The sequence below is a fragment of the Scophthalmus maximus genome, chromosome 21 (assembly GCF_022379125.1).
Source record: "Scophthalmus maximus strain ysfricsl-2021 chromosome 21, ASM2237912v1, whole genome shotgun sequence".
In the NCBI taxonomy this organism is placed as follows: Eukaryota; Metazoa; Chordata; class Actinopteri; order Pleuronectiformes; family Scophthalmidae; genus Scophthalmus; species Scophthalmus maximus.
Genome location: NC_061535.1, coordinates 8934209 through 8958782, shown reverse-complemented (window position 1 = coordinate 8958782; position 24574 = coordinate 8934209). Strand labels below are relative to the sequence as shown.

The window sequence follows — 24574 nt, the reverse complement described above, 5'->3', positions numbered from 1 at the left end:
ATGAGCGAAGAATTATACAGCAGCAATCTCCAATCTGCAGCTGCAGAGCAGACGGGTGAGATGTTCTTCACAATGGTTGTGACTGTCGTCCACCTCGGTGTCTGAGCACTGCGAGGTCAGGGTGAGCCCGTCAATTGTGACTTGAGAGGCTTCATTCGAGAGCATTTTTTTTTTTTTTCTCTTTTATCTGGCCATCTGCTCCTCTGACAGACGCTGCAGTTTGCACCGCACCAGGAAACTCTAGTCTGAGACGCTCCTATTGATGGGTTCAGCTTGCAGAGGAGAGATGAATCAATTCTCTGCGAGGGGACGCGTACGGCAGACAGGAAGCGTGCACTCGGGCCGGGCTGAGGGCTCCACTGACGCTATATGTTTATCTCTATGAAAGGCTTCTCCTTTCACCTGCACCTTACACACACACACACACACACACAGGTACGCTCAGACCCCGGCCCAATCCCTGATTGCATCTGGCTTGTCATCGTCAGCAGCCAGCTCGGCTCCTCAGGGGCCCCTGGTGCTCTGATGGAGCAAAGCAGGCTGCCCCACCCCCCACCACCACTATCCACCCCTCCTCAAGACAAATTTAATTTGGAGGTGCCGAGGACTGATAAAACCAGGAGACAGCATTTGGAGCAGAGGGGGAGGGAGGTAATTTGATACCTCCCCCTGCCCCTACATCCTACACCTACACACTCCATCCACTCCATTCCCAACATTAACAGACAAAGACATCCTTTTTTTTCTCCTCTCTCTGTCGGCCATTTTTTCTGCTATCAGACAGATGTCAGGAGGAAAACGGAGGAGAGGAGGACGAGCGACAGCATTCCTCTGATCTGTTACCTGTGGAACTATCTGTGCTGAATGATAACATGCCAAATACAGGCTGTATAGTCACCGAGTGACACATCAGTGACATTGGCTTTGGTAAAAAGAAATCCAATTCTTTCCTAATAATTGATAAAGGTGCTTTAGTGTTTTTATTTTATAGGCATTTATTCGAAAAAAAATTAAAACAGTGTGCAGGATTTAGGGGGATCTATTGGCAATAATGGAACATAATATTCATAATATATGTTTTCGTTAGTGTCTTATAACCTTTACGTTATATTCAGAATGAGCCCTTCATACTGTCTCTACAGCAGGAGAATCATGTTGCACCACCATGTTTCCACAGTACAGAACACAGGCCGCTGCAGGTTCTCCTACATGCTTGGGTGGGAGACAAGCGAAAAGGTTGAAAACCTCTGTCTCTCAGCAGCTTTGCGAGGCACTAGATGGCAGCTTGCTCAGGCCGCTATGGAGCGTGAACGTCCACAGATGTTGGCTACATTTCATCTGAACGGTCTTTATTGAATTAGCCAGAGACTAGAGTGAACTGTCTGGAGCTGGAGGTTTTCACGGGTCAGTGCACCCCCTCCGGCCCTGCAGCCACAAGGTCTTTGAGCCACCTGAAGCCGGGAGATAGAAGCTGAACATCAACCAGAGATTGTGAGTGTGTGCACGTGTGTGCGTGTGTGTGTGTGTGTGCGTGCGTGTGCTTGCGTGTGTGTATGCGTGCGCAGGTTTAATATCTGGGAGCCTGACCCTCTTGCTCTCTTCTCATAGACAGGTGAGAGCTGCAATTCTCTTGTGCACTCACAAAAGTCGAGGCTGACACATACACACACACACAGGCACATACACACATCATACACACACACGCGCACACACGTAGTTCATAGAGGTCAAGTGCTTCATTTTCATCAGTCAGATCATATTACCATGCCAGCCCTCTTTGCCAAGCTGGTGAACGGGCACAGACCCCCACAGACCCCACTCCCACTGCTCAGCCCATCTATTATTGAAGCTGACAAAATTGGGGGGGGGGGGGGGGGGCACCAAAACCAAGACTCCAAATATAAAAGGCCTTTTAATAATTCAGGAAAGAGGTGCCCACCATACTCTGGGATGTGGGGGACTTCTCACATGAGATCATGGTCCCTCGGACGCAGTAGGGGGTGTGTGCTGGGGGGTAATGTGTGGGCGTACGTATGTGTCACCCCAGTTCATTATGAGATGTGGCATCATGGGTGGCAGTGCTGTGACCTCCTGCACCAACAACACCAACTCAGTCTGCAACCAACCTTCATTTATCTTGCGTGTGTGTGTGTGTGTGTGTGTGTGTGTGTGTGTGTGTGTGTGCATGCGTGCGTGCGTGCGTGAATTTGTTAAAAAATGAACAGGGGGAGGGGTCTCCCTCATTTGAATTCGGCAAACTTCAGACGTCAGCATATACTGTGATTACAGGTTAGGCAAATTTTTAAGCATGATTGATTGTGTCTCATTGCTGGAATAATGTGTGGTCTGTGACCGATTGATTATGTCTCGCCGCGCTGAATGGCTCATCTGAATAATAACGACCTGTTTCTCGTGTTGGCTGCCACGAAATGTCATCAAATTCTTCCTTGTTTGGATACGCAAATGATGCGCAAGACGTCACCCGGGCCTCCATAGGGCTGCTTAATGACGATGCAACTTTGAGCGTGAGATGACATCCATCATTTATTCTGTTATTGAAAGTCTCTCTCGTAGATTAAACTGGTTTCATAAATAAATATTTCTAGTAATGTTATATATTTATATTAGAAATTGAACAATTAGTGTCCCGGTAAAAAACTTCTAAATATAAATGGAAAGGTCTCACAATAGATGAGTGTGATGTTTATTATTTCTTTTGCATTGTTTATAAAGTTAATAATATTTGCGTTTTATTAACTGAATGTTTTGTTATGGATATATAGTCCATGTTTTGACATTCAACAGTTAAATGAGATAAGACACATGTAGTTTTGTCCAGAGTAGTCTAAACACACGAGTCAGACGTTTGATGGCTCCAGTCTGCACATTGTCAGCATTGATGGAGATATCAGGGGCCATTTCCCGGCCTTCACAGGAAGTCATTAGCTGCCATTCATTCCTGTTGTGTAGGATAAACAACTTCCACAGCGTGAGGCGATCCATCACAACTGCTCCGTCGTTATCAGTGTGCCGAGTTGAGCATTTTCATACAACTGTGCACATTGCGTTGGACTCTGCTTACTGTCAATCACTCACCGCGGACGGGGCGAGATGGACTGTCGCCTCACGCGCTCGGTTATCGCATTCACTCATTCATTTCTGAGGTAAGCTTTCCTGAGCCAGTCAATGTCCTCACATCTGATACGGCCTGAAACATCGCATGCATCACAAAATAGCTGTGGGGAACTTGAGACGGCAACAAATAGAGAACAACTTTTAAATGACAAACGATGTATTCACTGGAAGTCTATCTCAGCATGGTTCAGAGGCAGGGAAACAGCTTACTTTAGTTCAAATGGCCAAAAGGTCACACGTTTGATCCCAGCGACTGCCGTCATTGGTTCCTTCGGGGCAACAGAGTTGAGCTGAATCACATCATTACTCACGCTCTTGCCGAAATGTGCCCGTACACATATAAATTATCAAGTGAGGCTGCGTCACCCTGAGCTTGTGAACATCCGTCCCCTTCCACACTTGTGTTCGCACAGTAACAATCACGCTGCAGCCGCATCACTAGAAACTATCAAACATGGACTGATGTGTAAAGTCAGCTGCGTGACCAAACAGCCAAACTTCGCCGGGCTTTCTCCGGGGCCCATCGGGGGAAATCAGCCTCCCTTAGCTAATAAACAGTAATGACCTGCTTCCCGACACGTCTCGGAGCCTCCCTTCGTGTCGGCGTGGTGATGAGGACAAAACAGCAGAGCCAGCAGAAAGAAGATGCGCCTGGGGTGGCCTGGTAATTACTGTTAATTGGTTTAACATGGGGATGGGTGGAAAGAAGGATGAGAGAGAGAGAGAGAGAGAGGAATGGAAGGAAGGATTGCGTTCTACCCTCCGAGCGCTCGCCGTAGCTCGCATGATGTGATAGGATGTGTTATCAGCTCTCTATCAGTAGCATGAGCTAATGTGGTAGACTGGGGAGGGGAGGTTAGATATGCAAGGGGGGGTGGGGGGGGGGTGTACACGAGCTGTCTGGTAAACAAGTATAAGCTTGTATGTGCACGACCATACTGCACATATACACAAAAACACATGAATTATGCAGACAAACAACCGGCAGGGGCGCACAGGTACAACAAGTACATGAAGAACATGTAAAGAAAATCATGGTATGGAAACTGTGTGGAGTGTAAACACTGAAAACATGCAGACACACACACACACACACACACACACACACACTACAGTAAAACACACACGCACACACACAGAGATTACGCGGAGCCTGAGGGGAGCTGCTCGCCCAGATAAGACAGGCAGTCTGAGGGCCATTTACGGCCATTTGATGCATAATGATCCTCCTATCAGTGGCTGTGTGGGCAGAGAGATGAGGTGTGGAGTATCCCCCGTTCAGCTCCACGCTAATACCTTGACCATAACCTCATCAACAGGCTCTGGACATCTGCACAGTGTTGCACTCTAATCTGCCTGAGAGATGCACAGACGAGAAACAAAGAACGAGAGATTTTTTTTTGGGGGGGGGGGGGGGGGGGGGGGGGGGGCGAAAGGGACACTTTGCTCCGGAGGATCCAGTGTGGGTGTGTGGATAAAAAACACAAAAGAGAGTCAGAGTAAACGCAGGAGGCCTGTGGACTGTAAGTTACCCACAGGACTAACTCCTTACTTGTGTTCTATAATTCACACCATCGAAACTGAAATATTCGGAATTAAAAAACAAAAATAAGAATCTGAATTGCAGATGTGCCGATATTCACAATGTGTCTACTCCCTTGAAAAAACAAATGCTCACATTTCCGTTCACGCGTGCAGCGAGGGGTCACGTTTGCTCCTACACAGGAAAGTGAAAATTCCCAGCAGAGTATGTGTATCGGAGGATTATCACCCGGCATTTTGAAAGGCCTCGACCCCAACAGGACTGTTACACACACTCTCGTGGTCGGGAGTCAGACGCACTACCTTTGCAAGGTCCTGCCGGGAAAGTTGTTTACCATGGAGGGTGAGAGCACAACAGGGGCTGATCCACACTTTGCCCTCTCCTTTCTGTCTTTCTCTCAGGCTGCATATTTGAGTTTCCTACCAAACATCCTTAAGGCTTAATGGAAATATGATCAAAGCCACTGTATTGAGAATATTTGAACACAACCAAATCAGAGAAAAGTGAAGCATCGACATCGTCGATGCTGAGCGAATGTCTCCAGATGAAGTATTGGGTGCAGGAAAAAAATCGAAACTCAATACCAGTGGTGTAGATAACGAAATCTCTGCAGGTGTACATTGTATACCCACTTAAAAAAAGCACAAAGATACACGTCCCCCCTCTTAAAAAGCCACAAGGACATGTAACGATATACTGTAGTGTTGTAACAGAGCGTTCAATTCAGTGATTTTGTTCCACAAACACCAGGTGGGGTGTAACACCCCACAAAGGAATGTCCTCAGGGTCACTCACATTTATAAAATTCAGCCTGTGTGGGTGTTTTGTCTGCGTTACAAAACGTACAGAGTCTTCCCATCGGATGGCATGTGTGGAAACATTAGGGAGTGCGGCGGTGCTTATGAGGTGGAGCTCCGGTGTGTACGAGGCTCCGAGGTCAGGAGGAAATGGCCATCTGGCCATCGGGAACACCGGCATGCATCCTGGTTCAACAAATGATTTCCCCGATGCACAACAGAAGCTGCTGCACACACCTGAGGCCTTTGGCAGAACCTACTGCATCAACGCTACGAGTAGAGGAAACAAAACTGACTCCCACTTCTACAAGTTCGACCAGGTCCATTTAGGGTTTTTGATGTCTATCAACTCAAGACATCAGTCACACACACACACACACACACACACACACACACACACACACACACACACACACACACCGTAGTCCTATCCCTGAGTCAAATGGGTTGTAAGCGCGGCCACCACTGACACCATGGAGACGGGTCTCCTCCGCTTGGTTTTATGACTTCTCCAATACACGCAATCAGCCATAAAATTCTCCCTGACACAAGTGAGCCCCTCCAATAAGGCCTCCATGCGGAGGGCGATAAAACAAAGCCACCCAGGGCAGAAAACGGTAGCTTCTCCTCAGGTCGATTTAGGACTCGGTCTCTCTCGTTGGGGGGGGGGGGGGGGGGGGGGCGTTTCTTTTTGGCCGGCTGATGGGTAATAAGGCCTGTCTGTCTACCAGACTTACTTGGCCATAAAGCAGCAGCAAGTGCAGAGGCTCCACTAGATGCTGTCACAAGGACGTCAGGAGCAAAGTACATAAATACACCAAGAGGTTCCATTTAACGCCTCTGGCTCATAACTGGCTTTTTTATTCATTGTTGAGAAAAGGCTTCATATTTTACATCACCTGACTACCTGATTATCGAACAGGTACCTTGATAGACACAGGATATATACATGCCATCTTTGACCCACACGATGGAGTATGGCATGATATGCAGCAGAGTCAAGAGGTTAACACATTGTTAGTCGAGGCCATTACATCAGCAATATCATCTCATGCACCATAGGGTTTAACGGCCGCAGGTAAGTCACGGAACATGTCCCCGTCGCCAATATGGCTCAAGTACATTGTCAACTTTATGGTTTAACAGCTTTCAGACTTGACATCAGCCTTCAGTGGATGTCTGTGGACTATGACTAACTGTATTTTGTGTCAACTCGGATTTGTATGACTGCCCTTAATCGGGGCAGCTTTAAAAAAGTCTCGCTCCCGCGTCAAACACAGAATTGATCTTCAAGTGTTGTATGTCTCAACGCCACTCACTCTCGGTATGGGGGCGACTGATGTTAACGGGCAGCACATCGTAGTGTCGGCCGGGGTTACGTGACTGCACACAACCTTGACTGACACTGTGTAGGTGGTATAAACGGTAAATCCTGCTCTGCGGATCCTTTGAACCTGCTTGACAGCGTCTGTGCATACGCACGTGTCTTCAAAGTTCACTCTTCCAGAGTTTCTGGCTGCAGCTTAGACGTCTATTTAAGGGTTTCTCCGAAGTCCTCCACCCGGCTTCCTCTCTCTCCCTCATATCTATTGACAATCCTCGCTCTCCTCATCTGTAAACCTCGCCAGCACAATGCCGGTTTTAGCTGGGATGAGAGGCGGTGGTGATGGCTGCCTGAGTTCATCAACAGGGGTATAAGCCTGGAAGTTTACCAGCGCTGGGCCATTAGGCTTCCGGTGCGTAAGCTCTCCAAGCAGTGTATTATCGTCGATGAGCGATGCTTCAAAGATGTGTACGGTGGGAGTTGAGAGGCAGAAGGCTTAGGGCTTTCAAGCGCTGCAGATGTAGGGAAGTTTTTCTAAAGTGCGCCAGGGGGAGATTTCCTCGCAGAGGGAGGGAGAGACGGTCTTACACTGAAAGGGATGAGTTGAAGGACTAAGGTGTAAGAGTGATTTGTGCTCCCACCATCCACGTCTTCTGAAAGTCTATGAACAGGATTCACTCATAAGAGAAGGGCAGTCTGCCGAGACCCCGTCTGATCCGTCCGGGAAAGCCCGAGTGAAATGGCGAGTCGAGAAACTTTTTCACTTTGAAAATGTGATGGGGCAAATTCCTCCACCACCACAGCTGCGCACAGACACACATGCGCCAAATTCCTGGCTGAGAAATCGGATTCATGTGCACACGCACGCAGAAAGTTAAGGTGAGCCCTGTGAGTGTGTTAGATATTTTACAGGATGGATGCCCGAAAGCAGGGGGAGCCCCCGGTGGAGGCCAGGCTTCATTTAAAAAAAAGCAGAACAGCAGTGCTTCCAGTACACAAAGGGAATCCAATTGCAGCTATTTTACGCACGGTGTAAGGCAAGTGGCTGAGGAAGATGATGAAGAGGATGGTGGCTAACAAACGGGACATCCTCCCTCCCTGTCAGCCTCCACATCAAGGTGACGACAGGAGGAGGAGGGAACAAGGTCGGCATCTGCTTCTTGCCCGGCACGTTGCTTGCGTTATAGTCAAATCTTAGCTTTTCTCATCGCCAACAAGTGTGTTCAAGTGTGTGCAGCGCTGCACCTATGTCACATTTAACTTTTGTAAATTCATTCCGCGCGCGCACGCACACACACACACGCACACACACACACACACACACACACACACACACACACACACACACACACACACACACACACACACACACACACACACACACACACACACACACACACACACACACACACACACCAGCGAGAAGCATGAGCCAGTCTGACAAAAGGAATGAGGCAGGGGAGGTTTGAGTTACTCCTGCTGTGATGAGAAGTCCCTCAATTTGGCTTTGAAAGGAATCTGTGAACATCTACAGAGCATGAAGTTCTCACGATGCGGACGGCCGCTGCCGCTGCCGCTGCCGAAAACCCCAGGTCTCTGAATACACGTGCGTGGCTCAACACTGGGGTAATGCGATACTCTTGATACGTGCAGAAACGTAAGACGTGGGGGTTTTTTTTATCCCTACAACCAATAAATGACCAGGGTGTTCATGAGGGAAACCCCTTCTTTTCTGACAGAATCAGCTAAACGCCTAAAATAGCGACAGAGAGCAGACATCTGAATATGATCTATGGATGTAATCAGTCAAGCGGACACAACTCATTACATAATAACACCCCTTTTAATGTCGACGGGATTTTTTTTTTCTGTGAGTGGCTTAGCAGTGGTTTCCTGTCTTCAGAGGAATTTGACCCTGTTCACTTGTCAGACGGTGCAGGCTACGACAGTGCCACAGTGCCCCCTGCTGCCACTGCGGAAAAGTGCGACCCGAAGGGAGTCATGAGTCAGAGACATCTCTGTCCAACAAGCTCCGATTTCCACTAGTGGATCGCTCTGACATCCCCGAGAGGTAATTGTACTTCTTCTGATCCATGCTATCATTGACACGTTCCTGCCGCAGTGGAGCGAGTCGCTGCGGGATGAGGAGATGTTCGGTATAGATGAAGAAATTCCCCGGTGACCCTTCGCTGTGATATGGTTTTGCAAACAAGTTGTCGGCTTTGACTCACGTTACAAGGATTTGTGGTTTCGAACGGGAGGATGTTTAAGATGAGAATGACATTCCATATGCCGTATCTGGTTACTTTCCAAATGTCTATTGTCTTCTGTTTTATTTTTAAAACACAGGAAAAATAAACAGAAAAGTGAAGCCAATGTTGATCATCAATAAGTTAAATTGTTAGTTGAGACAGAAATTTTGTTGATTTACTTTGATGAAGAGGAAACATTCCTGTTTTTCGGCAAACTGTGGAACTCGGGTGAAAATACAAGGGTGACAAATAGACAAAGTCTACAAGTCTGAAAAAAGGCAGTTTACAAAAATTGGATGATCCGATGTCATTCCACACATGCATATGCAAACACACCTGTGGAGAGATGTAAAAGGCAAAAAACGAAACAAAAAGATGCAGAGAGGGCACCATGCCAAGTGATGAGAGTGCGCTGGGCCAGGGCGACTGTCCCGCCAAACGCCCCCCCCCGGGCAGCCGAGGACAATCCACCGTCATGGCCGTCGTCAGCGGCCCAATTAGAAAGCAGGACCCAGCTGGTGGAGTGGAGCGGACTGATGGGCGACGGACGAAGAAGAAATGACAAACAGAACAAGGTGCAGACAGGGGTGGAATGATGAGCGGATATAGGCACAGCATATTCCTTTTTTTTTTTTTTAAAACTCACTACATTTCTAGCGTCAGATTTCGGCCTCGGGATCCTTCTGCACCTCACACTCGTGTTCAAGCAACTGAACCAACGGCCCAACGGCAGGTGAATGACAAAAAAAAAGGGGGAACGCAACACACCTCCAAGTGCTGATTTGCATGAGAAACCAAATCCCTCACTGTAGATTCAGCTTGTGATAACATTGCACCTCATTGTTCTTTGTGGAGGAAAAAGAAGCGTCCTTGCTTTACGACCCTCTCCCCATATGACACTCTGCTGCCGAGGATAAACGCTTTGCTGTGCGCGTTGATTCAATTCCTTCTGCCTCCCGAGCAATGTGCGTCTGAAACGTTGCTCTGAATTTCCTCCCCTTGCAGCAAAGAAACGAAGTTTCACAGCCACACGACAAAAATGTGAACTTTGAGCTGCCGAACGAAAAATGTCACAGTTCGTTTCTTTGTCCGCCTCAATCAGGGGCCGGTTCTCCTAGTGTTGGGTTGAGAGTCGCTGCAGCCGAGGGGGAACTCCTGGCGCGGCCATTCAGGTCTCAGGTGCCGCGCCTGTGCTAATAGGACCGGTAATTGGAGCCTGGCACTAGGAGAGAGCGCGCACACACACACACGTACACACACGTACACACACACACGTACACACAGGTACACACACGTACACACACGCAAACAGGTATATATCTATAGAGACACGCAGACTAAGGCCAGACACACCGGGGAGTCGTGTGCTTCGCTCAGGATTTGAGGATTGTGTTTGTGTGTGGAACCAGCGTCTCGATTTAAAGACACTCTTTATATCTCGGTTTTAAGAGACACATTAAATATTAAACAATGACTTATTCTTCAGAAAACACAGATGAGGCAGGCAGAGGTACAAAATTAAAAATTTAAAAAAGAGGGGGGGCGGGGGGGGAACAAGCAAAGCAACAAAGACAGGATGGAGATCTTAACTTGACACGTGTGCAAAAGCTTTGTCAGTATTTTCTCCAAAACCTCCACTAATTTTTTTCTTCTCCTCTCGGACTCTCTCGGTCCCCTTCATTCCACCCTCCTCTTCCTCATCATAAGCGCATAGGCAACACGTTGAATAATAGATCAGCATGTGTTGTTGATGGAGCAACATGGTTTCAGGTCTCAGCGGGTGTCCGTGTGTGTGTGTGTGTGTGTGTGTGTGTTTATGCATCATTTTGTGTTTTTCATTGTCAGTATCACAAACAGACGAACATTAAACCATGAAAACCTTGCCATTCTTGATCTAACACATACTGTACGCTGTCCCACACCCGTGTACTCTCTATCAACTTGATGACGTACACACACGCACACACACAAACGCTCCACTTCAGTTCCATGTGTTGTTGTGAAAAACATGTGTCCCATCTGCGCACTGCCACAGACGAAGACGAAAACAGCGAGGCTTGGCGCAATTCGTCAGAGAAGGTTTCCGGTGGTGGTTGGTCATGAGGACGCGTTCCACAGTTGTTGTTCAAAGAGCCATACTTGAATGGGGCACATCTGTCTGGGGTTTGTTTTTTCCTGCCCTGAATTATTAACATCCTGCCGTTGCCGGCAGCAGCAGCAGTCGCCATGATTTCACTTAATAAATAATAATAAATAACTAAATGTAAGAAAAGCGCCAGAGTTTCAGGGTTCTTATTTTGTTTTATTTTATTTCATTTTTGGAGTTTCATATGGTTTTTTATTTAGTGTGCAAGTGTAGATTATTGAGCGATAATGTAATTCAGTGACAGTCGTAACAAGTTAATCCCTCTATATGCAAACCCTATAAACTGTGTGGTTCATTCCTGTTGCTCATTAGTGGAAAGTTCTGAGTTCAGATTCCACTAAGTCAAGTCAAGCCCGTTGCCATTGGAATATAGAAGAAAGAAAGAAAAATTGAAGAAACCCACAATATCAAAAGGCACCACTTCACTATGTGAATCGAATAACTGTGAAGTTTCATGAACAGATGCCAAAGGGTTTCCGAGGTCTGCTTCGGAGACCAAATGATTGCAGACAGACACACGGACCTCCAGATCTCCCGCATTACATGCTGGGGGGATTGAAACAAAGGCCAAATAACAGCAGTCGTGTTTTGAAAAGTAAACCTCAGACTTACGAATCCGGCTAAAAAAAAAGAGAAGAGAGAAAAAAAACCTTGGCGACGTCTACATGAGGATTTGGTGAAATGTTTGGTGGTTTGGAAAAGAAAACCACATCCAATTTTCTGTTTCCCTTTGAGCTGCAGGAAATTAATTCACTTAACGTTGAGCTTGAACCGGCTCAGACTCACTTTGGCGGTGTCTCCCCTTCTCACCACATTGCACATAATGTGACTGTCACTTTCTGCACAGTAATAGTCTGTAGTTTTCTTTAATAAGCCTCCTGGTAAAAGAGGTAAACGACTGTTGGCGTTTGTGTGTGTGTGTGTGTGTGTGTGTGTGTGTGTGTGTGTGTGTGTGTGTGTGTGTGTGTGTGTGTATGTGTGTGTGTGTGTCGCTGCTGTGATCAATAGAGTCAGCTCGTCAGCGTGCAGTTCATTCGCTGCCCGGTGATCAATATGGGATTAGAGAGGAAAGGCGAGGGCTGTCTCTTGTCTTCTCTCTTCCCCCATGTACTGTCTGAGAGCTTTTGAGGACAAAGCGGCGAGTGGCGCACGAACAGCCAAAGGAAGACATTAAAAGAGGTTGGAGATTCCGGTTGTCTTGACAAAACATCAGAGCAGAGAGTGATGATTTTAGATCCTCGCAGGAGAATGATAAGCTACACGGGAGCTGCATTGGCTGCATACATACACATCACACAAAATAAAGCAGAGAGTGTTTTAACGGCCGTGGAGAGGGTAGTTTGTGTGTCCTTTGGGGGTGTCATCAGTAGGTGAGGCCACCCACACACACACACACACACACACACACACACACACACACACACACACACACTGTCGCTGAGTGAATCAGGGCTTTTACAGTGTAATGGCCCCAACCAATAAAAACCAGGGAGAGTTACTGACAGGGGACGACGCAGCGCATCGCACGTTGATTCTCCTTCCTCTGTGTAAAGACAGACATTCACTCTAATACGTGTATACAGGACAGAGCTTCTGGCACAAGAGAGCAATAATATCACAAACCATCAGATGTGTGTATGTGTGTGTGTTTGTGTGTGTGTGTGTGTGTGTGTGTGTGTTCGCGCTGACGGATGAATGTCTTCAGAGATAAATGGGTGCCTATTATTTCTGCCTCATAAGAAAATTCCCCACTGGCTTCTGAAGAGGAATAGCATGCAGTCTTCCCTAGCGCACACACACACGCACACACACACGCACGCACGCGCACACACACACACACACACACACACATAACGAGCTACAACCCTAGGCTGTGGTACATCTGTTGTTGAAGAGACATAAGGCATTCATGCAGGGACTCTCAAGATTCCCCATGCAATACAACACACACACATGCTGTATACACACACACACACATACACACACTCACTGCATGTGATGTATGAGCTTTTTTTAAACACTATAGGAGAAGGAAGGAATAGCGACGGAGGGGGTCTTCTTCCTAAAAAAAGTCCCCTCTGGGTACAACCACGGCTGCACACAAAGACCCACTGAGACACAGTCTCTGAAATTGGCCCACTAACCTTCAGATACCCTCCATCATGAAAAGCATAGAGCTCTTAGTATTCTTGACTTCTAGTGCAGGGACACAAGAGGACACAAAGATGGAGACAGAAGATTTTTTATTCCATATTAATGTCAGATCAGACTCTTTCTATTAAGACTGCACTGAGACGTTGATTTATTTTGAAAATATACATTTTTTTTAGATTAAATGTTGACTATATATCAATAATCACAATATCGTTTTTATCAAAATCCATTGCATTAACATGTTTTATGTTATATGTACTGTTGTTGTATTCTATAGCTTCCTCTAATTTTTTATTGATTGATTAAGAAGAAGCAGCAAATTTTTTATATTCTTCCAGTTTGAGAATATTATTAGTGTTTGGCCCAAAAGTCTATATGTGGAATGCAAAGGCCACAACACAAGGGAAATGAGCGACAACGGAAGTGAGAGACGAGGGATGTTGACATCGGTTGCCATGGCGACGATCACACGCGGACTACGAATTGATGTGCTAAACTATGATCACAAACTATGAAATGATACTTTCTGTGTAAAGATGTTTAACAATGCCACTATCAAAAATGCAGCGGCTGTTTGAGCCGACTAACTTGTGCGATTGAAATGAGTAGAGAAGTATGTAAAACAGTACGCAGCACTCCAGACTGAACGCGGTGCAAGAGGAGAGCATGCAGCGCCCCAGCCTGTCTGTAAGCCCCCGGTATTTTAGCAGATCTGAAGCGGTCTTTAGCCTTTTTGTCACGAGGAGAGAGGCAATGAGAGCGCACAGCCGCGGTGTTAGAGGGGATTCAGCTCTCTGACTGCTACAATATGCCCGTCTAAAGCTCTCCAAACCGGGCTTAGCTTCCTGGCCCTGGCACGGCCCTACCTCCTTGTGCCAGTGTGAACTTCAGCTTGGTGCGACGCCAGACTCAGCTTAGCTCGCGGCAACGCCTGCACTCCACTTTGACTGGGTTTCTTCTTTGCTTCCTGCATTGCTTCCTTCCTTTACTTGAGTGTCATAATTCTCTTTCCTTCATTGGTCACTGGTCTTTAGTTGTTTATTCTTTGCTGCTTACTTGCTTGATGTATCACTTGTCTTTCTATTTGCCTTAGATTTTTCCATTTTTTCCCTCAATCTATTGGATTTCTCCTCCTCAGTATTTGCATGGATGTGTTTTTGCAGGTTCACGTTGACTGCTCATGTATATGCAGAGGTCCCTCTTCTATTTGCCCCTGCATTGTAGTTACAGCTATGCTAATTGCTTCAATACTCAAATCCCCTCTGCCCAGCCAGCCTGGTGTGTATCATATCCCCTGTAATAAATTAACCCAGTCTGAAACAGAGCTTCGCCCTTTCAAAGTCTATTTGAGAGCCAATTTTCAGACACAACCTTGGGTCGACTTTGGATCTGTGAGGGTAATTGTGTGGTTCTGAGGGAAGTAGTCGAGTGTTGAAAACAGTCGCTCACGGTCTGGAGACTCTAGAGACAAAAGGCTGCGCTGGGATACTTGTCATGCAGAAGAGGCGCTCACTTGGTCTAACAAGGAGCTGAGAGGCAGCAGGGTGAGGGAGGAATTTGTCTATATTCAAAAGAATAAGCAATTGATGGTAGATTGAAGTTTTCTCTTTAAGACCGGAGTTCCTGTTGAACAGGCAGCTCATGCTCACAGAACCACACGGAGAATACACTGTTGCCCCCATGAGGTGAGGCGGGAGAGACTCAGGGGCCGGTCCTACTGCAGCCACATGAAGACACAATTAGTATAAACGGCGAACGCAACTCGTTTAGAAACCAGGGCGCCGTCTCTTCCCCCGTGTCAGTCTGATGCCTGCTGTCCTTTGCTATCTTGACGCTCCGAGGTAAATCCCTCCGGGGGTCCTTGGGAGGGCGGCAGGATCCCAGAGGGGAGCCTGTATCTGTCACGTCAGTTTAGGGCCTGTCTCGCTGCGGCTGACCCCGGATCGACCCCCCGAGGCGATACCGGGCCCCTCCCCGGGACTCCACCACTGCAGATAATAGGCCCGTTTGGCAAAGTATCCAGACGCTGGAACCAAAGCGGGCCTGACAGCTGTCAACTAGAAACAAACATCCAAAATGCATGACACACACATGTGCACAATATGAGGATGAGTGTATGTGGTCACTTATAGTATGTCTGTGTGTGTGTGTGTGTGTGTGGGTACGTGCATGACTGTTGGTACATTGGTGCGTAGATATATCTGCACTTTCATTCTTTCTGTGTGAGTCCTTCCACTATGTTTTCCTGTTTTGGCACTGACCTATCCACTATCCTCTGGTTAAACACCACAGAATTACCAGACAGCGCTCAGGCGAGTCGCCGCAGTGTCAGTAGCAATTTGGTGCCTCGGCAGAAACCTCTTCCTGCAGGGGGGCTGTCATGGAGGAGAAATCAAAGACACCTACGTGGCTGGCCGGGCTGCCTTCGAGCTGGAAGAAACACTCGGTGATATGACCTGATTTCACCCGGCTCTGGGGGAGGCCACAGCCGAAGACAGAGGAGTCGCCCGCTGCTTTGCAATATGAAGCGGCATCATTCTTACCCCAGGCAAAGGGGATGTGTACGTCACACTGCATATGCTACACAGATGAAGCAGTGGCGTTGTCGACAAGGATGGATCAGCGTCGTCTATACGGCGGGTCTATATCAGAATCTTCCGCAGGTGGGCATGCTCCACGTTCAAGGCTGTCTGGTGACCCCTCAGACTGCCGCAGCCCTCCAACCTACGGAAACCCTGAGAGGCAAAAGATTTCGCAACACATAACAGCCGTTCTGCCAGATATGTAATAAAACTAAGGGAAAAAATACTGAGAGTGATAAGTTTGAGTAAAATAATGAGGCTGAATTTGGACCTCAGCCTCCTGGGTGAGAGTCCTGCTTGACCCATTCATACACCACAACCGGCTCAATGTGTGTGTGACTTTATCCTCCCTCACATGACCTTTCCTCAAGCCCTCCTGGCACAAAGCCTCAACTCATTCCAATATATTTCTAGCCGGCAGAAATACATGACAATAAAGTTGCACAGCTTGCAAACGCCACATTTATTGTACCCTGTGTTTAGAGGGCGTAGAGAAATCTAACATCACCTTGGGAGAGAAAAAAGAATGAACCCCTATTAGAGGTATATTTCCCCTCCGATATAATGAGATATAATTATCTGTACACTTTACAGAACACCATCTGCTGTGAAACTACCGTCATTATTGCGTGAGTTTGAAAAAGTTTCCCCTTTCCCACAAATTTGGTGCTTTTACAAACAACAAACACTGGCTTAAGCCACTCCAGTGCACTCAAAAAGTCAACTACTCACAGTAAAAACAGCAAGTGGTTCATGTAACACACAAGAGCACACTGACCCACAGACTTGAGAGTAGCTAAGAATAAAGGCCGGCGGTTCTCTGGAGCAGTTGCACCGGGCAGCTCCCCTCTGTGAGGGATTATAAGTGGGAAGGAGGGATTTGCTGAACGAGACACAACAGTGCTCAACAAATCTACCCCGCGCAAGTGAAGTGCAAAAACTAGCAACCTAATAAACAAGCAGCAACGGACAATAAATCCAAAGCCCCGGAGGAAAATGCAATGAAAAACTGCTTGTTGCCGCCTGCAACCCTCCGGGCAGAGCAGCGGAAGTGAGGATAAATTCTGTTAGCGCACGAGTCTGCAGAGCCGGCTCTGGTCCCTCACTGGCTAATTACAGATGGCTACAGCGGCGTGTGCGTCTGTCTAGATGTACTGTACGTGTGGGCATGTGTGTTTCCGTGGGAACGTATGAGTGTGATGTCAGGAGGAGTTCAAGTGTGCGTGTGTGTGTGTGTGCGAGCATGTCTTTCTAATTTTCTAATTTTGGCTCTACACCCTCGTTGTGAGGACATTTTGACGTTGTGAGGACATTTTGACGTTGTGAGGACATTTTGGCCGGTCCTCACAACCTCAAGGGGCTGTTTGAGGGTTAAGACTTGGTTTTGGGGTTAGAATTGGGTTTAGGTCAAGGTGTGGGTTAGGGTTAGGCATTTAGTTGTAATGGTTATGGTTAAGATAATGGGCTAGGGAATGCATTATGTCAATGGGGGTCCTCACAACTGTAGAGACACACATGTCGTGTGTGTGTGTGTGTGTGTGTGTGTGTGTGTGTGTGTGTGTGTGTGCGTGTGTGCGTGCGTGTGTGTGTGCGTGTGCGTGCGTGTGTGTGTGTGTGTGTGTGTGTGTGGGTGCGTGTGGCCTGGTGGCTGGCTGCAGTACAAGTCATTAACCCCGCTTCTTCCGTGTAAGCAGATGGGACGAAAATGTCAAATTACATACAGCCATTTTTTTCCCAAAGATGGTTTCTGATCAGTTTGCTTTTAAATAGTTTTTTGATGCTATGAAACTGGGGGGAAACACCTTGATTTGGCAGCTGAATTTGACTCGTGATTTGGTCGGTCAGGTGGTTGTCTCGGTGGGACAGCTCAATATCGCAGCTACAGTCCATGATCCCCGCTGTGCAAACCGGCCTCAGATGAAGAAACTGTGGTGTGGGGAGGTTGGGGGTGGAAAAAGTTTGAGACGCCCTGCATTAGCACAATCCAAAGACACAAGAACGGTTTGACAGTTTCAATTACTCAGACTCTCTCATCCTCCACCAGCAGAACAAGAAAACTTTTATTACACTGTACTGCAAAAATTAATAGGGCTGCATGGATCTATTACAGTAAAATGTTCTGGAAGTACTTCACAGGGCAGATTTCTCAAGCCAGCGGCTGGAGAGATGTACAGGAAATACCGAATAAATCCTCGGAGCGTAAGGTGAAAGCACTAAACTGTCTGAGAGACGATGGCGCGAGACAGCCACCCACACACAATAGTCCTCGATCTATGCCGAAAGAAGCTGCGTTCAAGCAAAAAGGCGCGCCTGTGCGCACACACACACACACCGAGAAAGACAGACAAACTCACACACACACACACACACACACACACACACACACACACACACACACACACACCGAGAAAGACAGACAAACTCTCACACACACACACCGAGAAAGACAGACAAACTCTTACACACAAACACACACACACACACACACACACACACACACACGCAGACAAACACAGTAATTAGTCTTTGATTTCCCGCGGCAGTGTTCTGGTACCAGGGGGCAGCTGCTGGTAGCCTGATTTAGCCTTGGCTAATTTCACTCACGGCTTGATCTCGACCCAGCACAGGTGCCCAGTTGGCACCCGGCCGCTGTTGCCATGGCAATGCCAACTTCAGGGGCCAAGGAAGTGCCAACTGTTCGAGGAGCTCAACCGCAGGAGCCACGAATGTGCTACTCATCATAGACAGGCGATATTAACACATGCTGGGGAGGCAGTCACTTCCCTTCGCCCCGCTTCTTTTTCTTTACATTGGGTTCCTACGTTTGGCTTTTTTTTTTTTTTTCCCCCTGACATGGCTGAGGTGCGTCTGTTATTCCGAGGCTGGATATCCATTCCCCCCCCCCCCCCAAAAAAAGAAGACATTTTCTGTGCAACAGACGCTACACAGGCAACGCTGTATGGTGCCATTGCTTGGGCTTAGGTGCCTCTCTGTGGTTGACGAGTGCCACTGCAACATCCATCATGCACCACGTCTGCACGCTGCATGCACCTGCTGTGTAAAAAGACACTGAACTGCTGACTCAGGTGATTCAGGGTAGTCCTGTAATGAGATTTGTCTGTTTTGTCACCTGTGAGGCTTCACCCCTCGGCCCCTCACTCATTGAGCCCAGGGGGATGTGCTTGCTTCGACTCGCCTGCGTTAATGAGGGAGATCCAGGCTACGGACACTCGAGGGACCTGGAAAGTCCTCCTCACTCGCTGGTTATCGAGGCCCCTGGGGACAAAACGCCCAGACGCTAACTCGCACACTTAGCAGGGGCAGACTAGTCGGATGGGGCTCAGTTTAGCGCAAAGGCGCGTTCATGTGGCCTCGGAATAATCCGAACAATTGAGTTCCCGGCTCGGGAAAATTCACGTGAACGCCGGCTCCAGGCGCAAGAACGACTCCGAAGTTTGTTAGCTGCTGATGTCAAACACGTTAAACCAATCAACAGCTCTAAATTGTAGCTTTTAAAGTGAACTTGTCAAATGTTACACTTTTGTCACTTGCCAACTGCATGTCCATCTCTAACAAGAACCTAACACCACACTTTTTGGCCAGCACAGATGTTTTCATGGTTAACGCGCGCACGTTAATACGCCTGTCTCACCCAATCCTTTGTCTTTGTTATCATCCAAATATTGGAAAGAGGTGTGAAGGTGTTGTTTACACGCTCGAAACACATGAATACAACACGTTTTGTTCACAGCGTCCATGTGGTTTCCCCCACATTCTGACTTCTAAGCGGATGAACCTCACCGAAGTCGCAGCAGCGACTTCACTACTCGGGAAGATGAGACCCTCCGAGGAGCAAGTGAACGCACAAATTACTACCGTGTGAAGTGAGGGGGGAATTAAAGCCGTGCAGTTTGAAAACAGGGAACGTGCGGGCGGCCACAGCCAGGACATGAGACGAGACAGACAGCTCAAGTGGATCCGGGTCGGTGGGCGACAACGTGCCCCGAGCTGCATGTCTCCCCGGAGAGCTGCACGTTTACACTGAACTTCCCTTTTGCCACAACAGCGGCACAGACGCCAGCAAATGTGTTCCGCCTCTTCTCTCCAGTGAGCTCCACTGCTACGATCAGACAAACAAGCCTAATCCATCGAAAGGCCAAATCCCTCGGCAATGACCATTAAAGTTAAATCTTATTTTGATCTAATTGGCCGTATCACGCCCATTTCCTTCCTTTATGGACTCATTTCCACGGACGCATCTTGTGAATTTTCTTAGCCGGGGCCATCATCTAACCAGGAGTCATTTTAATTGCCTCATTGCCATCTGCTATATGGATGGAGCGTCTGCATCACAGCAATTCCCGGTCATTCCACGGCTATATGGCGGGCGGGGGGGAGGGGGGGGTTTCTCCACACGGAATGAATTTTCTTAAGACTAACCTAAGGCTCTCATTCAGCGAGATGTTTCCACCTCCTCCCTCGTCACTAGATTAACTGAAGCATTTGTACGACGTTGTTTGACTTGCCGCGGGGCTCATTCAGCCCTGCCGAACACTCGGTCGGCTCACTGAGGCTGGGAGTCGGCAGCGGTAACTATTATGTATCAGCACAATATGTTTCCGCTTTGCACAGAGAGCGAGGTGTGACAAAAAAAGAGAGAGAGAGGGAGAGATTTTCTAAAACAAATGTACTATTCATGAAAAATAAATCACAAGCCACAGTGGGCTCATGTGAAGCCTGTTGGGCTGTTTCTTGCAGCTGTTAAAGTAACATTCATGGAATAGTCAATAACTTTGATAAAACAATTTTGGAAATTGAACTTAAACTCTATACTTGCAGGATTTGTTTTATTCATTTGATCAAGTAGCCAGTGTGATATGTTCATTCTCATGCCTGTTCCTCTCCTCATGTGACCACATGAGGGATGGGATCATACACAACGAAACAAAAGGTTAAATGCTCATTTAACATTTGACATTTGATTTTTTTCTCCTACCAGTGCAATGGATATATAAACGTCAATAGTATTCAATGGAACACTTGCAAAGAAAGCTTTTTTTTGTTTTTTTTGAATCCCTCCATCCTCCTCCACCGTCCATTACTGAAACAAAGTACTACTTCACACTTCAGTCCAGTCGGTGGCAGTAGTGCACCAAAAAGCTTGTGGCGACATGGCCAATGAACATGAACAAACTCCTGAAAAGCTTTTTGCAAGAGCATACATCCGAGACAACGAGACGCAGTTCTGTGAACGGTGTGAGGTCATCATGAACAAACAGGATGCATGTGAAAGCTCCTGAGCCAGATCTCCAGGAAACCGATCTGAGTCAATATGACAACAACCAGCATTTAGAAGAAAATAACTTTTCTTTAGTTCAGCAACATGGCCATTTGTGCAACACAAAACTGAACCTTGCCTCAACTGTACAAACACGTACTCTCACATTGCCTGTGCAGTTAAAATGGAAGTTAGATCATTAGTGTGAAGATCTGTGGAGCAGAGACAGACAGGCTGCGGCATGCAGCTCTGTGACTGAATATGAATCACAGCATGACAAATCTAACTGCTGATCCTCTGCCAGATGTCTCACAAACAACACAAACACACACACACACACACACACACACACACACAACCACACACACACACACACACACACACACACACACACACACACACACAAACAGAGTTTGGGTGCTCCCAACGAAAGAAGGACTGAAACTTGCAATCAGTAGTTTCTACATTACCCCCCCCCCCCCCCCCCCCCCCCCCCCCCCCCCCCCCCCCGCTGTTTTGTTCCCTTGTTATTGCAGTGACACACAGTAGATATGAGATCATTCATTCATGTGACGGACCACACTATACAGTACCATTCTATGGTGTGGAAAAATTGGTTTCTCATGTCCTCTCAACGATTTACTGTTTCCAGTTGTGGCATAGAAACATTTTTGTCTTTCAGTGTTTATGAAATACGTCCTAGTGGTCTAAAGGTGATTGGTTAGTTGGTCCTGTTGAGGCAATAGGTTTGATTATTGAATTACATTGTAAACAAGTCTTTTTACGTAGACTGAATCAACGAATTGCATTTCACAGCGCCAAACAACACTTCCATTTGTTTCCATCTAATTGAAAATTGTGCCTAGACTTGGCCCGTTGGCCATTTCGTTACAGGAAAAAATGTTGACTTCAATCTAACTACCGACCTACCTGACCTAATTGTAAATTCTGGACGTCACGTGACGGTGCCAGAACACAGGACCTCGTGGCGCAACGGTAGCGCGTCTGACTCCAGATCAGAAGGTTGCGTGTTCAAATCACGTCGGGGTCAGTGTGTTTTGAGGTGAACGGGTGGATGCTCACAACCACCAGCGGAGGCAACCCGCTGAACCCGTGCAGTCAACTGTGTACACACACATGAAAATGACCCAGTCACTTGGGCCAAACAACCCTGGTCAGCTGCATATTCACAAACATGAAAAATACGTTGGATCATGACTGTCGAGGGAGGGAAGTGTCTATCATTTCACCTTCCGTTTGAAGAGCACTATTCGGGCGTTTGTCAGTCTGAACACATTTATGTGTAAGTTTAGCCACAGCAGAAGAGTTTGTGTCCCCACGTGCACTACACAAGGGCAGGAAACGCTTTGAGCTCTATACCATCAAATAGCAGCACAACAATGGAAAAAAAATCTGCCAATTCCGGGTAAAGAACAAGTAAACCAGCCTCAGTGGCACACTGCTGTGGAAGCACCATGTCCACAGCAGTGTGCCTGCCTGTGTGTCTGTTGGTAGATTAGACAGAAGAACAGGGATGGAGGCAGTAACTGATGCAAAGAACCGGTCAGACTGGATTTGCTACTACAACTATATCCACATAAAAGAAGCAAACACACACTGAGCTAAAGTCATGCACAGACAAATATGGCTGTTCACCTTCGAGTAAAGGTATCTTTATTGTGTCTCTCAATTGGTCATGAAACAGGAAGGTTAAATGCTATCATAGCAAGAAAAGTAAAGTCTAATCAGAGACATGCAATGAGGCCGGACAACCACCAGAGGGAGCAAATACTCACAGCATCTGCGCAAATGAACATAATGAAAAAAAGATGTGTATATTTACATCTGTATTGGTTCAATTTAACTGCCTCTTTTTTTTGCTTTCTTTCTTTGCTGAGGATGATCACAGAAGATGGGAGGAGGAGGAGGACGAGATGAGACAAAATGAGATGAGATGAGGAAGAAAAGGGAGGACGAGTGTTTCAGTCAGCAGGTGTAAAACAGCTGCTCCCACCACTGATCCCACCTGGAACGTAACCATGGCAGCGACCACACAGTCGTCATTAGGTGTGTATTAGATGCACATGCACACTGAACTAAACAAGAGAGGATCTTCCATTTTCAGCCGTGCAGACCAACTGTTCAGATCAGCTGCTGCTTAGCACGGACTAGCAGCAGAAAACACACAGGATACATTTTCAGATTTCACAAGATCACAGTGGCACGTCCAAGACATCGACAGTCCCAGGATCCTGTTGACTTCCATCGTCCATTCAAGTCGTCCATGACGAACCCACACCAGGACGTCGGCTAAATCGATCCTATATTTTCATTTGGGAATCTTTTAACGTCGGGCGACCATGTGCGCATTCGCTGTGGAGTAAATTCTGGCACACAGCCCGCCATCACCCACCATGCCCTCCGTGCAGCCGGATGAGAATAACCCTTCAAACCACTTCCCACTCACAGAGACACAGACAAGGGGGTACAGCCCAGTAACTGGCCCGACATGAAAGCCGAAGAGCGAGTGACTCAGGTGTAGTCAGCGCTGTTCCCATGGGAGGGACGCAGTGGGACCGGGGGTAATCATTTACAGCTGGTCCAGTGGGTGGGGGGTGGGCCGCGCAGCATCATGCTGCCTCTTACATTTTGCCCACACACTCTTATACTAGCAAATTTAGAAAAACACACACACACACACACACACACACAGAGAGAGACACATAAAAGAGGAACCGTGAGCGTAACACGGCAGACTACACTGTGGGATTCAAACTTCCACAGGTATGAGAGCTGTGGAGAACTGCCAACAGGTTGCAATGATTAAACGGAGAACATGGGGGTGTGCAGTCGCTCACTGTTTCGTAATGTCGTAGTAATGACGAGACCGTAAACAGCAGACAGGTGTAATCATGCGCGCATGCCTGTGAGGCTCTCTGTAGTCCTGCCAGAGTGTAATGCACGAAGATTCAGAGTTCAGATCCCAGCAAAGACGTTAAGCACAGGGACAAGTCGAGTGGAAACAGTTTGGAGAACGAAGGAGTTAATGAAATATGCAAACACTTAATTTTTTCTCTCATTCCTACACGCGCGCACAGAATCTGACTCACCCTGTCTTTGTCATCCACCACATCACACAGCATGTCATCCAGGTCCAAGATGCCCCCGTCTCCATGTTCCAGCCTGTGGACCTGGACCCAGTAGCTGACGCCCTGAAAGAAAAACAAAAGAGAGAGCGAGTATTAGCCCGGTGATGAGATTGTGTTTATTCGCGCCATGTGCTCTTGCAGCGTTAAGCAGCTTGTGCGTCCTTAAGAATCAGCTGATCTAGTCACACTGTGGTTCATGCACCGATCCAGTCGG

At 47.4% G+C, this 24574-nt stretch overlaps 1 protein-coding gene and 1 non-coding gene across 7 annotated transcripts in view; one reads left to right on the top strand and one right to left on the bottom strand.

The window, feature by feature from the left end:
* The window catches only part of LOC118291287 (partitioning defective 3 homolog), a 289475-nt gene that overhangs the window by 233359 nt on the left and 31542 nt on the right, over window positions 1-24574 (bottom strand). For all 6 annotated transcript variants that reach the window (XM_035619432.2, XM_035619430.2, XM_035619429.2 and 3 more), the window contains exon 2: window positions 24322-24423. In XM_035619432.2, coding sequence (XP_035475325.2) covers window positions 24322-24423 — 102 coding nt within the window. The remainder of the gene's footprint in view (window positions 1-24321; window positions 24424-24574) is intronic.
* trnaw-cca lies at window positions 22191-22262 on the top strand. Its single transcript has one exon. It is a non-coding gene; the product is annotated as a tRNA-Trp (tRNA).